The sequence below is a fragment of the Polypterus senegalus genome, chromosome 4, assembly GCF_016835505.1.
Source record: "Polypterus senegalus isolate Bchr_013 chromosome 4, ASM1683550v1, whole genome shotgun sequence".
NCBI classification, from domain to species: Eukaryota; Metazoa; Chordata; class Cladistia; order Polypteriformes; family Polypteridae; genus Polypterus; species Polypterus senegalus.
Genome location: NC_053157.1, coordinates 113406759 through 113422681, shown reverse-complemented (window position 1 = coordinate 113422681; position 15923 = coordinate 113406759). Strand labels below are relative to the sequence as shown.

The following is a 15923-nucleotide window of genomic DNA, read 5'->3' as shown; positions in this document are numbered from 1 at the left end:
ACCATTGATGAGATCTGTTGCTTTAAACCTTCTGGTATAGTGCATCATGATAATAATAAATAACGTTATCACACGTATGTATTGTAGAATCCTCAGGTTAGTCTTTAGACCTTTAAGTAAACATTCTGCCATCACTCTACTAAGGGTTTGGTATTTATGTAATTTTTTAATTCAGCAGATTTAATGCGGAGCAACAAATTAATTTTCATTCCACTTGAGTTACTCTGACTAACACAAACAGATCCACGGTTTTATAGACCAGATAAGGACTGACAGATAGAAAGAAGTCAGTTGTCCTTTGGACTGTTAAAAGAGTTAGAAACTTAAAGTGAACTTATCATATGCCAAACCTATACCATGTTTTAGGTGTATAATAATAGCAATATACTGTATATGAGTATATATATGCATAAAACTGGTTTTATATATATATATATATATATATATATATATATATATTGTGGTCCCCGGCCGGGCTCCAGCTCCAGCTTGTGCCTCCTCCAGACTGCGAGGAGGCGTCCGTCCTGGTATCCCGTGTGGGATGCCCAGGAGGACCAGAGGAGGGCTTGTGCCTCCTCCAGACCTCAAGAGTTGTATTGCGGCAGCGCCCAGGTGCCTGAGGAACCCTGGAGCCCAGCACTTCTGCCACACCAGGAAGTGCTGGGGGGAAGAGAACAAGGGACACCCGGAAGGCTTCCGGGTGCGCAGCCGGCACTTCCGCCACACTGGGGTGTGGCCATGACTGATTGCTGGGAAGCAGCTGGAGCCCATCCGGGTTCCCATATAAGGGGTCGTCTCCCTCCAGTCAGCAGTGGATGTCGGGGGGAAGAGAACAGAGCTGGAGAGAGGACGAGAGGCGGCCAAAAGAAAGGCAGAGAAACTGTGTGGCCTGGACATTGGGGGAATCGGTGCTGGAGGCACTGGGGTGTATTAGTGCACAAAAGATTTGTAAATATATTGTAAATAAACAGTGTGTGGTGGAACTATGTTGTCCGGGTCCCAGTCCACAATATATATGTATAAATTTTAATTTATTTTACATATATATACATTGTGGACGTTAGAGGGTGCTGTTGCCCCTTGAAACCAAACAGACAGATGCTCTGGACACAAGTTTAAAAGCACTAAGAAGAATTTTAATTCTTTTCTCATCAATAGTGCCTCCAAAGCACCAAATCTGCCAAATACACAATAAATCAATACTAAATCAATAAAACAATTCTCTCCTTCTCTCTTCCCAGCATCTCCATCACACTCCCTCCCAACTCTTGTCTTTGACCCGGAAGTGCATCCATCCTTCCATCCATGTGATTAACCAACACTTCCAGGTCAGATGGAGAATTGTACTTTCTTCAGCCCAGAATTACTTTTGTCCTTCCGTCCCCGTGATTTGGGTGTACTTCCAGGCTATATGGGAAATAAAAATCCCAGTGTCTCCCTGCAGCGGGCTGTGAAGCCGAAGTCCATCTCCCCATAGTGCCCTGTGGGAATCCGGGGCACCACTAGACTGCAGGGAAATCACTATCTAGCATCCTGGGTGTGTTGGCCGGGTTGAGCTGCAGGCCGTCCATCACAATATATATACAGTATATATATATATATATATATTTACAGTCATATGAAGAAGTTTGGGGACCCCTCTTAATTCTTTGGATTTTTGCTTATCATTGGCTGATATATATATATGACATGCCTTATTGAAACAGTAGTATTTCAGCAGTGACATTAAGTTTATTAGATTGACAGAAAATATGCAATATGCATTATAATAAAATTAGACAGGTGAATAAATGTGGGCACCCCAACAGAGATATTACATCAATACTTAGTTGAGCTCCTTTTGCAAATATAACAGCCTCTAGACCATGGGTGTCAAACTCCAGTCCTGCAGTGGCTGCAAGAACCATCTTCTTCATTAGTGACCAGTTTTTGCTGCTAATTAACTGGACTCAGGATCCTTAGTTGTTTCTTTTTCCTTAATTAGCAGCCATACAGTAATGAGACTCAAAACAAGCTGTCACATGACCATCTTACCTGTGCCCATCACAAATTATCTTAAAATAAAGAAAGGTCATGGTCTTGGTAAGGTTGATTGCTCAGGTCAACAAAACATTTTGACAGTGTTCTTAGAAAAAAACAAAAAAATCAACAGTTTTGGAAATGTCTGCTGTGGCAGAAAGAGAGCAGCAACAAGCCAGTATCAGCGAGAATCAGCTTCTCATTAAGAGATTGGTTGGAGTGAAATTGGTTTGCTGGTCACCTGTTACCTCGTTTCACATTTCATTTCATTTCGGCTCCCATTTAATGAAGAAAGGAATAAATTCAGGGGACTGAATCCTTAAAATCAGGGCTATTAAAATGAAGGAAAGGACGTTAATTAACAGTGAAAATTGGTCATTGATTAGGAAAAGGGTCAGAATGAAAACCTGCAGCCACTGTGGCCCTCTAGGCCCAGCGTTCAACACCCCTGTTCTAGACACCTCCTATAGCCTTTGATGAGTGTCTGGATTCTGGATGGAGGTATTTTTGACCATTCTTCCATACAAAATCTCTTCAGTTCAGTTAAATTTGATGGCCGCCGAGCATGGACAGCCTGCTTCAAACCATCCCTTAGATTTTCGATGATATTCAAGTCAAGGGACTGTGATGGCCATTCCAGAACATTGTACTTCTCCCTCTGCATGAATGCCTTTGTAGATTTTGAACTGTGTTTTGGGTTATTGTCTTGTTGGAATATCCAACCCCTGCGTAACTTCAACTTTGTGACTGATGCTTGAACATTATCCTGAGGAATTTGTTGATACTGGATTGAATTCATCTGGCCCTCGACTTTAACAAGGGCCCCAGTCCCTGAACTAGCCACACAGCCCCACAGCATGATGGAAGCTCCACCAATTTGACAGTAGCTAGCAGGTGTTTTTCTTGGAATGCGGTGTTCTTTTTCCGCCATGCAAAGCGCTTTTTGTTATGGCCAAATAACTCAATTTTTCTCTCATCTGTCCAAAGTACTTTGTTCCAAAATTAATCTGGCTTGTCTAAATGAGTATTTGCATATAAAAAGCGACTCTGTTAGTGGCGTGAGTGCAGAAAGAGTTTCTTTCTCATCACCCTGCCATACAGATGTTCTTTGTGCAAATTGCACTGAATTGTAGAATGATGTGCAGATACACCATCACAGCAAGATGTTCTTGCAGGTCTTTGGAGGTGATCTGTGGGTTGTCTGTAACCATTCTCACAATCCTGCGCATATGCCGCTGTATTTATATTGTATTTTTCTTGGCCTGCCAGACCTGGGTTTAACAGCAACTGTGCCTGTGGCCTTCCATTTCCTGATTACATTCCTTACAGTTGAAACTGACAGTGAGAGAGCTTTTTGTAGCCTTCCCCTGAACCATGCTACTGAACAATCTTTGTTTTCAGATCTTTTGAGAGTTGCTTTAAGGATCCCATGCTGTCAGTCTTCAGAGGAGAGTGAAAGGGAAGCACAACTTGCAATTGACCACCTTAAATACCTTTTCTCATGATTGGACACACCTGTCTATGAAGTTCAAGGCTTAACAAGCTAATCCAACCAATTTGGTGTTGCAAGTAATCAGTATTGAGCAGCTACATGCATTCAAATCAGCAAAATTACAAGGGTACCCACATTTTTGCCCAGCCAGTTTTTAACATTTGATTTAATTTCATACAACTAAGTACTGTTTCACTAAAAATCTTTGTTCGGAAAACACCCCAGTACTCAGATGTTCCTAGGAAATGAAAGACATACCACTGCTATCTTTTTTGTTGAAAGTAGAGTAAATTATTATGCAGGCTGAGACGGGTTCCCAGACTTTTTCATATGCCCTTTTGCCTTCGGACCCGAAAGTGAGGAGTAGTGACACCTCTTCCTCCAGCACCTTAAAAGAATCACCACGACCACCATGTCTAGCCAGTCCCCCTGGAAGACGTTATCCATGATGCTTGGCACTATTGTTGTCGTTTGCTACAATGTGAAAAAGTAATTTTTCTTCGCAGAAACCCTAGAATTTTATTTTCTCCAGTATCCCACTGGCTATGGGTTTTGTTTTGCTCTTCTTTCTAGCCATCTAACCAGAGCATCAAAATTTTACGTTTACTATTTTATTTAGTAAACTTAAACATTACATGTAGTTAATGCCACTTTACATTAGTGGCTCATCTATTTTTAATTTTATTATTTTTATTCGTTTGCTTATCTACATTTAGTTTTATCATAAAAATCATCACAACTAAAGAGAGAGACAGAGATTTAAAAAGGCAACAGAGAATCCATTCTTCAGAAATAGTCTTGTTGCCTACAGTATATGATGACATGGAGCCAAACCAATCACTAGGCACAAAGTTTGAGGGAAAAACAGAAAGCTGAGGGGTTTGTTGTTAGACGTGCTAACACGGGAGGCCATATTCGTCAGCAGCCATTCTTTTAGGTTCTTCTAAGCTGCAGACACCCACCTCTGTTCTTCATATAAGCTCCTTATTGGTTGCTGTCAAGTCATTATTGCACGCACTCTCATAGTTTATAGTATTTCCAAGTTTTCTCTAAACATGACTTTGCTCCTATGCTATTCCTGAACTTGGATTTCTCACAGTTTCTTCCAGCTCAACTCAGTTGATTTCAGTTTGCTGTGCTTTTTGGCATGCGGTGTAGACTGCTTTATGCAATCTTTGGCTTTCAACTGGTTTACTTTTCCTAAAAATGTAACTGGGACTTGTTCTCTCCGTGGTAACAATCCAAACTATACAGTTTTCAGATCCAAGGGTCCAGTGAGATGAATAAAACATGCAGGCAATGACAAATGGGGAAATCTATTCAAATTTGCTTCAGCTTACATTTCTTACTATGCATCCTGTAAGTGTACTGGTTTCACCTCTGCATTTTCCATACACACTACAGATCTGTGACCTGTGATTGAATTCCCAGCCCAGAAATGTACTCAGTCCAATGGTTTTTATTCCTGTTTTCTGATTTTTTTTCTCCCTCATTTTAAAGGCATGTAGGAAAGATTGACTGTCCATTTCACACAGGCCTAATTGTGACTTGTGATGGACCAGCGCAGCATCCAGAGTTGAATCTTACCATTACCATCAAGACAGACGCCATCATTCCACACCCTTTAACTGTAATAAACAATTCACAAAAAGAATGGATGGAAAGATGCACCACTATACTAGATGAGCATATTAATATAATTAAGGGAAGGTTTTGATTTTTTCTTTCTTCTGGTCTTTATAATAAGACAGCACATCATCAAATGAGCAGGAGTATATCCAACATGACATGATATAAGCTGTTTGTTTGCTACATTAAGAAAAGTTAAACATTATAAGCACAAAAAAGCCATAATTATAGCAGCAATTTTTATTTTACTTTATTATGGAAATACATTAAAGAGCCTGTAAGGTGTAAGAAATGTGCAGTATTTTTGGAACTAATCCAAAAGAAAAAAAGAATGAAAAAGAACTGGCTAACTGGTGCACTGAGACGGACTGTGGCCGCTCCCTAACCAGAAATGCAAGACATCTGTGGACCAACAGTGCCATCTGCTGGACAAGCGTAACATTCTCTAATCTGATCATAACATTAAGTTGTTATTAATTTAACATTCTCAGACCAGTTTAGTCCAATCCAAGGTTTCTCATGGCTGAAGCCCATCTCACCAATGCTGAGTGTAAGGCAGGAAACAACCCTGGTGGGGGTGTCAGTCTGTCACAGGGGTTACTCACATACAGCCATATTGGGAATACATGTAAAAGAAAGCACAAACAAACATGCAAAGTCCACATCCACACCATCAGGGATGGGCTACAGGATACACGGTTAATGTAACCCAGTTGTTTTTTTAAAGTGACATATTATATGATCTGTTTGACTATGTTATGTTGACAGATGATAACATGGCATCCTAGCCCACAAAATTCAATTGACGTCAGCAGTGAGTTCAAGGCACGAATTACTGTGGATAGGATGCCAGTCAATCATTGGGCACATTCACACACATCCAGTTGACAGTCGACAACCAGCCCAACCTGTTCTGCATGTCTTTGGGATATCTAGGGGGGCAGGGGGAAACATGGGGAGAATGTGCAAACTCCATTTATACAGTAAAATTTCTGTGTGCTGCAGTGGCAGTGCACCCTGCCCAGGGTTTGTTTCCTGCCTTGCACCCTGTGTTGGCTGGGATTGGCTCCGGCAGACCACCGTGACCCTGTAGTTAGGGTATAGCAGGATGGATAATGGATGGATGGAATTTCTGTGTTGGTGGAGGAGATAAAGGGAGGAGTCCCCATATTACTGAAATTATACAGAAAGTGACTGTTAAGCGCAATTGTGAAGAGCAAAAAGGGCATTTTGAACCTAAATTCACATTAGTGGTAACTTGGGTAAGGGTTTTGGGGTACGGGATGCACTCTAAATGTAAATATATATATATACATATATACATATATATATATATATATATATATATATATATATATATATATATATATATATATACATATATACATATATATATATATATATATATATATATATATATATATATATATATATATATATATATATATATATATATATATTGTCATAAACTCGACAAAGAGCCATAGCAAGGTTTGGGGCAGCCACCTGTATATTGTTTTCTGGCTGCAAAATTGATTAAATTGATGTACTGAAGTGTACAGATCAGTGTCCCGAACAGAACTGAGGGGATAAAGGAAAGGTAGCGGCTTTTAAGGGCCAGTATAGGAAGTGACCTCAAAAGGGGTCAGAACTGGAAGGGTCTTCATCCATAGGCTCAGCCTGGAAGTGACATCAGAGGACCCAGAGCTGGAAGGGTCTTCATCCATAGGCTCAGCCTGGAAGTGACATCAGAGGACCCAGCGCTGGAAGGGTCTTCATCCATAGGCTCGGACCCAGAAGTGACGTCAAAGGGGTCAGAACCAAAATTGATGTCATCAGGGCCAGGCAGAATTTCCCATGAACAGTCTACAGAAATGCAAGAAAAAGAGTCAGTGCACTCGGCTGCCTCCCAGTCTGGTTCAGAATTACTCTCATTCAAGCCCTTTAGCTGCCTCCTATGTGCACGTGTGTGACAATATATATAACTGCAGCATTAAAACCACCTGCCTAATATTGTGTAGGCCCTCATTGTACTGCCAAATCAGCTGAGACCTGGGCAGGCATGAACTCTGCAAGACCTCTGAAGGCATCCTGTGGTATTTGGCACCAACATGTTAGCAGCAGGTACTTTTAGTCCTGTAAATTGCAAGATGGGGATCATATTTGTTTACCCAGCACATCCCACAGATGCTTGATCAGATTAAGATCTGGGGAATTTAGGAAATCAGCACCTTGAACTCTCTAACATGTTCCTGAAGCCAATTCATATGTCCCTAAACATAGGCAAAATGATTTAACCTTAATCACAAGGCTGTAGTCTTTCCACGTTTGACAGGTCTTCTGATGGCTCCTTTTATCCATCAATGGAACTGGTGATATCACACAGTGGGACATGTGTGCTTCTGTGTAGTGACATGTGAACATGCCTACTAGCTGCATTCCAATCCATGGTACCCAGAGAGGCAGTAAAGACCCTCCACTCAGGCTCTTACAGAGGAAAAACTGAAACGTGGTAAATGCTGCATGGTGTGTCACTTGTCAAGGAGAGCTGGTACCACGAATCTTGGTTGATATGGAGATTGGAATGAGCTAATAAAAAGAGAGGGATGACAAATAATACAAAAATGATTGTTTTTCAAGTCTAAAACCTAGGCATAGTCCAAGCAACAGGTAGGTGGTCATAAATAAGTGGGCAAAAAAGGAAAAGTAAATATTAACCAAAAGGTAAGATAGAAAAGCAAATCCAAACACCACACCAAAGATAGAAATTGCAAAAATTGCCAAATACACAAAAAGAGCTTAAGCAGAGGCCTTGGCACCTGCAAGAACAAAGAGCTCCTGCCAAGTTTGCTGTTTCATTTATGTTTCTCCTCCCATCATGTGATTGCGGTGTGATGGATGTTGCATAGCAACAGACACAGAAAGAAGGGGCAAAGCCTGAGCCCACTATTTGGAGTGCATAGCAACAAACAAGTCAGTGGCATTTTGACAAAAGTATACACCTAAGGAATTAGAAATATAAAATATAACAAAAGAGTTCAAGAGTCTTTGAAGACATTGAGGATGGCCATCAATTACTTTCATCAATTTTCATTCTAAGGACAGTATTAATCAAGGACAGTCATACATTGGAATAGTTTTGAGTTGCTCCAAATAGAATGAATATAAATGTAATTAATTTTAAACAATGCAACATATCAGGTTCATAAAGTGGAACTGAATGAGGTCAGGACTCCTTTAGTTGAGCAGAATGAGGCAGTGAACTATTACCATGGTGAGGACAGTTCAGTTGGTTCAGGTTTATCACAGTTTTAGAGCGTGTTACTGAGTATGGCGATTTATATTGAGTCCTACACTAAGGGCATATCCAGGGCATGTGGCTGAGAGAATGAGGTGCTCGTCTGACAGATAGTGTCTAATTCTAGGTACATTTTGGATGGTATGCAGTATGTCAGGAAACATGTATGCAGTGCACAATTCCAAGTTCTCACACAAACTGAAATAGAATTCCTTCTGTGTTTTATTCCCAACTGTTACCAGAAAATTTTTAGGCAAATATACATTCACAGTATAGCCTCAAATTACAAAGGAATGTATTTTTCTAAATGAACTAGTATGGTTTTAAATTTGTTTCTTCATTAGTAGTATTTTCCAGTTAAATCTCTAAACAAAAGTGGGTAAGTTTAAGGAATAATTCCAGGTTTAGGTTGCCCCCCAATAACAACCCCCATCATGATGACATTTTTAAAATGCCATATAGCCTACAGCAATCTACATGCAAAATTTCTGAAGAAAAAACTTTACCTGTTTTTACGTACAGTACAGACAGACAACACAAGACGTGATCGGAGGGTTGGAAATGAGGTCCTTAGTGTGCAAAAACTCAAAAGACAGACAGAGCATATTACAATTTAACTTAGAGAGAGATACATGTACCTGAACGTCTCCATGCCAAAGGTATGCTATGTACCGAACTGATACTGTCACATTTGTGCATCAGAGGGTCATCTTCCAGGTTTGTCAGAGGTCAGCACTACCACTCTGGGACATGAGGGGGCACAGATGCTGAACTGTCTCATCTCTATTTCCACCCACAGCTCCGAGGAGACACTCAATGAGGGAAGCTGACTCCTCCATTCCCAAGCTGAAGGTCTCCATGCCAAAGGTACGCCATGTACTAAACTGATACCATCACGCATGTGCATCAGGGGGTCATCTTCCAGGTTTGTCAGAGGTAAGCACTACCACTCCGGGACATGAGGGGGCACAGATGCTGAACTGCCTCATCTCGATTTCCACCCACAGCTCCGAGGAGACACTCAATGAGGGAAGCTGACTCCTCCATTCCCAGGGTGAAGGTCTCCATGCCAAAGGTATGCCATGTACTAAACTGATACCTTCACGCATGCTCATCAGGGGGTCTTCTTCCAGGTTTGTCAGAGGTAAGCACTACCACTCCGGGACATGAGGGGGCACAGATGCTGAACTGCCTCATCTCGATTTCCACCCACAGCTCTGAGGAGACACTCAATGAGAGAAGCTGACTCCTCCATTCCCAGGGTGAAGGTCTCCATGCCAAAGGTATGCCATGTACTAAACTGATACCTTCACGCATGCTCATCAGGGGGTCTTCTTCCAGGTTTGTCAGAGGTAAGCACTACCACTCCGGGACATGAGGGGGCACAGATGCTGAACTCTGTAACGGTCAAATGAAATATGGATATGTACCTGTAAGTTTGTACCTTTTCCCATACCTGGTTTTGTGGTATGCCTTTATGTTTAGGGCCGGCCCTTTATACAGAGGGAGGGGAGCACCTGGCTTGGAGGGCCAACAGACTGTACGGGGAGGAGCTATCCGAATGTAAATAGGTGGCGGGAAAAAAGGGAAGAGAAGGAGCTAGGAGAGAGAAGGAGGCCATAACAGAAAAAGGCACGAGGGAAAGGATTAACACCTCTTGGATATCGTCAGGTGAACCCGGTTCATTTCCAAGCAAATTATTTTTTCTTTGCGGAGGCAGGAAGACGGGAGAGGACTTGACGGCCAGCACAAGGAACTGTTAATCGGAACGTTTCCCAGAACAAGAGATATGGTCGGCTTCTCATTCCCCACTACAGACTGAGCTCAACGCTCCGTACAGATAAGATTTAAAAGACTATAAATCCATTGTTTTTTTGTTGTGTTTCCATTTGTTCAAGTCTTTATTAGTAACGTATGTTTTCAAGTGTTGGGTTATGATTTGTGTGGTGAAGGAAAGCGCTGCAGCGCGATATTATGTATATAAGGTTTTTTGTTGTTACAGTGATCCTATATATTGTCTGCCAATAATCATTTTTGCTTGATCCTGCTTTCTCTGGTGTATCTCTATAATTGAAGTGGTGAAGTAGGAAAGTAGTGTTGGTCACTCGCGCCCCGGATTATTTGTTTTCTTTTTCTTTTTGCTGCCTCTCAAATAGGGCAGCGTGTATTATAATCGTGCCGGTTCTGAGAGCGGTACAACTGTCTCATCTCGATTTCAACCCACAGCTCCGAGGAGACACTCAATGAGGGAAGCCGACTCCTCCATTCCCAGGCTGAAGGTCTCCATGCCAAAGGTACGCCATGTACTAAACTGATACCATCACGCATGTGCATCGGGGGTCATCTTCCAGGTTTGTCAGAGGTAAGCACTACCACTCCGGGATGTGAGGGGGCACAGATGCTGAACTGTCTCATCCCGATTTCCACCCACAGCTCTGAGGAGACACTCAATGAGGGAAACTGACTCCGCCACTCCCTGGCTGAGGACTACATGAGCAGGATGTTTCTGGAAGGAGGCATCTCATTTGAATAAGAGCAACTTGCCTGCAGAAGCTTGTTTTTTCCATTGTCTGCCACCGTGGTGCCTGTTATTTTGGTTGTATTTATTACTTTAGTAAACAGGATGACCTGGTTGGTACCCCAACATTTCATTTGGACTTGTGAATTCCACTTAGTTGACGACAATACACAATTTTTATAAGGTAGTGGAAACATAAGCAAGGCCCATAAAGGAACAACTGATAGAAGCTTCTGCCCTTCAAATTTTGACTGCATTGGTACTGGACTCATGGTCGCTGCTGAACACATTGTGGTATATTTAAGGTAATTTGGGATTTATTGTTTTAGTGCAGGGGTTCCTAAACCTGGTCCTGGGGATCCCCTGTAGCTGCAGGTTTTTGTTTCAAGCAGATTCCTAATCAGTGGCAACACCTGATATCACTGATCTCATTTAATTAGCTGGGATTTTTTTCTTTTATTCTACATTCAGAAAAGCACAGCAGCATGATTTTACATTTCTAAGAAAATTAGAAATATTTCTGCTTTTGCTATAGATTTAAATACTTAACTCTCTTTTGTTGATTTCTATTGATTTCTATTTTGCCCTTTCTCAGTGCAGTTTTTCCCCTTCGTTGTATCTTATTAATGACAATTAAAAATGAGCAGAGCAGACATGCTGGCAATCAACACTGAATAATCAAAGGCTGCAACTACTTTTGCATCAGACCCACTAATTAGTAAATAATGGATTCATTAAACAATTAGAACACCTAGAAAAGTAGAATGAAAATCAAGATGAAAATATTGTTAAAAAGAAAAAAAATATACAGTACATCATTCCCATAAAACCGCTTGGTACATTTTAATATATATTTTTTTTTTTTACCAAACTTAGTTTTCTAATTTCTATATTGTTCCCAAAATACAGAATCTAGGAAATAACACATCACTTAACTAGCCCAGGAGTCCAATTAAAAGCAGATGCTGATTGGAACAAAAACCTGCTGCCGTTGGGGGGCCACAGGACCGAGTTTTAGTGTATTGTATGCTAGGCTTACAAATAGAAGTGTACTTTATAAGAATAAACCATTGTATTCAATTGAATAGAATTGTATTTTCTTGTTCTACACTCTTTTGAGTTCTGCATGAGTGTTTGATTTGTCAACATTGATTACTAAAGATGCACACAGTGAAGGGCTGTTGGTTTAAATAAAAGTAGTAAAAAGCACAACAAATTGTTTTGAGAAAAATTTATTGGAAAATGTTAATTATAAAAGGCACACAACACTTGTTAAGATATTGAAAAAAAATCCATACAGTAAAAAGTGAGACAGTAAATAAAAGTTCACACAGGTGATCAAATTCCTTCATTGTCATCTAATTTTTTGGCATAATGTCAATTGTTCGAAAAAAAAATTATTGTAATGCTTGCTCATTATTAAAGAAAAAAACTATAGTGTGGCAAAAAGTACATGCGCCTAAATTATTTTCAGATCATAGAAAATTCATTCATTTCATTCTTAGCACGACACGTTAGTGAAAAGCCACACTATACATTTGTGCCCCTCTATCCCAACAGCTGCCACACACCGTCATTCTCTCGAAAAGACTTTAATTTGTACTCGGTACTTTATCCTAAATCAACATATCTCTCCATGCCAACAAGCCATGAAAAAGGCGTCTTTCTTGTTGTTAAAATATGTACTGTACAACGTATATTGTTAAAAAGTGATTAAAATATGTTTGCGTGCATTGATAAAAGTAAGCAACTGCACTTTTACCGAATCTTAAATTGTGTGTCATGTATTTTGCACTGGCTCAGATATTTGAACATTTTGTACAGTATATGAAACACTTACAAAGATTCCGTGTAATTTGTGTGTCTTGTACAGTATCAAAATAGATTATTTTTTAATTGGAAAGTTATTTATTTAAGCAGCTCATAACTGTAACTCTGGATTAAACAGGTTTAAAAATTATTGGAGGAGATTTTCAGTAACTCTAACCGAGAATCTTGATGTGATGTTATTGCACAAGGTTTTCTTTTTATATTATCATGTACTGTTATCATTTACCAACAATGAAACTCCTCATATTAATCTGTATTACCCAGAAGTTCATCTTACTCACAGATCAGGATTAAAAACTGGAAGTGTCTCATAGTAGACGAATGGCTTCAATTCATGTGCAAGGCTAACATGCAGATTTGCGACGTTCAGAGATTTCATTTGTAACATGGAGGGAGAGGAAGCTTAGTATAAGAAAGAAAACACCAAATTAATTTTTATAGGTCATTTATGTTAACAAACTGAGTCAATCACTGCTAAAAGTGCTAATGTGCAGGAAACGTTTTGCTGTTCGATAACTGAGCAAATCTTCAAAATATTAATGCAGATATACTGCACATTGCCACACGACTGTTTTTTCTCACATTATCAAAATAACACTGCAAAAAACAATTGCTGTTTTCTGAAGAATATTGAGCACCAGCTGCCTTTACCTATTCAGGTCTGAGTGTAAAAATACCCAATAATGTCTGTAGCCCTTTGAATTTTGTTCTATTTGCTTTAAAACATTAGCACCAAAAGTAGTTTGGATGAATGCATACATCGTTTTTTCATTGATGTGCCATACTGAAGTGGATTTGCACGGCATCAGCAGCCAGTGTGGAGTTGTAACACACATATAAAAAAAAATGTTACATGCACACATAAAAGGAGGTTTGCTTTTTAGATTGCAATAACTATTTTGTTCACATTTTGCAATGAGGTACTTTTATATATAAAAAAAACAAAAACAAAAACAGAACAATATGAAAAACTTGAAAAACTGATTCCCTAATCTGATGGTTCATCGCCGGGGAGCAGAATTAAAGCCGGCTGGGAGACAGCCTTCCAGGAGAGGCACTGCGGTTCAAGGAGCTCTGTGTGAAAACGACAGAAGACAAAGTAAAGGGTTAGCCTGCTTTCAGACTGCTGCATATATTTTTTAACTACTTAAAATTTGTATATTTGTCTTTTAGCTTATTTAATTATACAGGTCTCATTATGAGACAATCTAAAGGCCAATCTCTGCTATAGGTCTAACATACCAGTCCACGAGAAGGGCTGCTGGTCCGTGATCGCACCGGGCTGGTACTACGGCTTCGGCTTCTGCTCCTTCTTGGTGACCACTGCTAAACAGACAACATGAGAAACAGCAGTTTGTGTTTGTTAACATTATAAGCAGCATTCAGTGGATTAATAAAGAATATTTAGTTCAAGCAAATATACAGTGGGAGTAGAAGTAAAATATAGTCAAGTTGCCCTCTAGTTTTAAATATGAAACTGATGTTGCATTACATTACCATTTAATCATTAAACCTTTGTGTCCACAGAATTGTTTTAAATGTTTTAGAGTTGTCAAAACATATTTCACTGCAAGGGCAAGAATGGAAAGGATGCTTAACTCTTTCACCTTCAGCTCATTATTAGGAAAGCCCATATTGTCTGTGCACTATGGAGGGGAACAATGTAAATCTAATAGCTCATTTACACTCTACATAGTAGCCAATCCACAGGCATGGAATAAAACAGGACAATAGACATTTGTGTTGCATATTAATATTTTATTTAACTGCTGCTCAGTTGTTTTAACTACATTGTGTAATGTGATTCATCTATCCAAGATGATTTTGGAAAAATTATTTGAAATTTCAATGTGATTTGCAAACTTCTGCAACATATACATTACGGGTCAAGTCAGTTTGCTGTCTATATAAGTCTATTTAATATAGGAAAGTAAGTGTTGCAATTTGAAATTAACAATACATTCAAAATTCAGTTCAGGAAAGAAGACCTACTCTCTATGGTCAATATCCAATATCATTATGTTTACACTTATTCATTTTAATCCAAAGTGTTTTACAAAAGAGGTCAACATAAACTAGTGACATCAGTCCAGGAAATGTTTGGGAACAAATGTTATAGGACGAGAGTACAAAATTGATTTGCACAAGAGCAGAACTCAAAACAATTTATAAGCTAATTAAAATTCCTAGATTTATAAAACCTAACAGCTAATATCGCTTAGACTGGAATTCACCAAACAAGAGAGTCTTCAAACGCTTCTTGAACACATTGAGGGAGTTAGAGATTCGAAAGGAGATGGGCAGCTGGTTCCACCAGCCAGGAGCCACACATATAAAGAGCTGATACTACACAGAGGTGGCACCACCAGACACTATTCATCAGCAGATCTGAGTGTTCGAGAAGGAGCTTAGGACTGCATATCATAACTAAATCAAGGTCAAAATCACCAAGCAATGCTGAAACTGTATGAAAGGCTGCTTTCATCATTACTGATTACAAAGAATGAGATCATTTTCATGCAAAATGAATTACAAACTTTTTCATTTTTGCACATAGCTTATATTAATTTACCATTAATTACTTTGGGGCGGCACGGTGGGCAGTGGTAACGCTGCTGCCTCGCAGTTAGGAGACCCGGGTTCACTTCCCGGGTCCTCCCTGTGTGGAGTTTGCGTGTTCTCCCCGTGTCTGTGTGAGTTTCCTCCAGGTGCTCCGGTTTCCTCCCACAGTCCAAAGACATGCAGGTTAGGTGCATTGGAGCTTCTAAATTGTCCCTAGTGTGTGCTTGGTGTGTGTGCCCTGTGGTGGGCTGGTGCCCTGCCCGAGGTTTGTTTCCTGCCTTGCACCCTGTGTTGGCTGGGATTGGCTCCAGCAGACCCCCCGTGACCCTGTAGTTAGGATATAGCGGGTTGGATAATGGATGGATGAATTACTTTTATTTGTCACAGTACAGAAAGTGTCACAAATAATTCAAAATTTAGAGTAGGGAAAGAAATACTATTGTAAATATAACTGTGCAAATGTGCACTGTTAAACTATAAATATTGAATGCCAGAATGAACACAGACATGCTAGGTGAAGTAATATAGGCAAAAAAAATCATGCAAAGGGAAACAAATGTGAAGCACAACAATAT

General features: G+C 39.9%; 1 protein-coding gene across 2 annotated transcripts in view; it reads right to left on the bottom strand.

Moving 5' to 3' along the window:
- Positions 1-12172: 12172 nt before the first annotated feature.
- Positions 12173-15923, bottom strand: part of spata18 (spermatogenesis associated 18) — a 36436-nt gene continuing 32685 nt past the window's right edge. Inside the window, exons 11-12 of one of the 2 annotated variants that reach the window (XM_039751189.1) lie at positions 14029-14109; positions 12173-13860 (exon numbers count right to left, since the gene is read on the bottom strand). In XM_039751189.1, the coding sequence (XP_039607123.1) occupies positions 13807-13860; positions 14029-14109 (135 nt within the window). In that variant the 3' untranslated portion in view covers positions 12173-13806. Of the gene's footprint in view, positions 13861-14028; positions 14113-15923 lie in introns of both variants that reach the window. The other variant, XM_039751188.1, reaches the window with a different exon arrangement.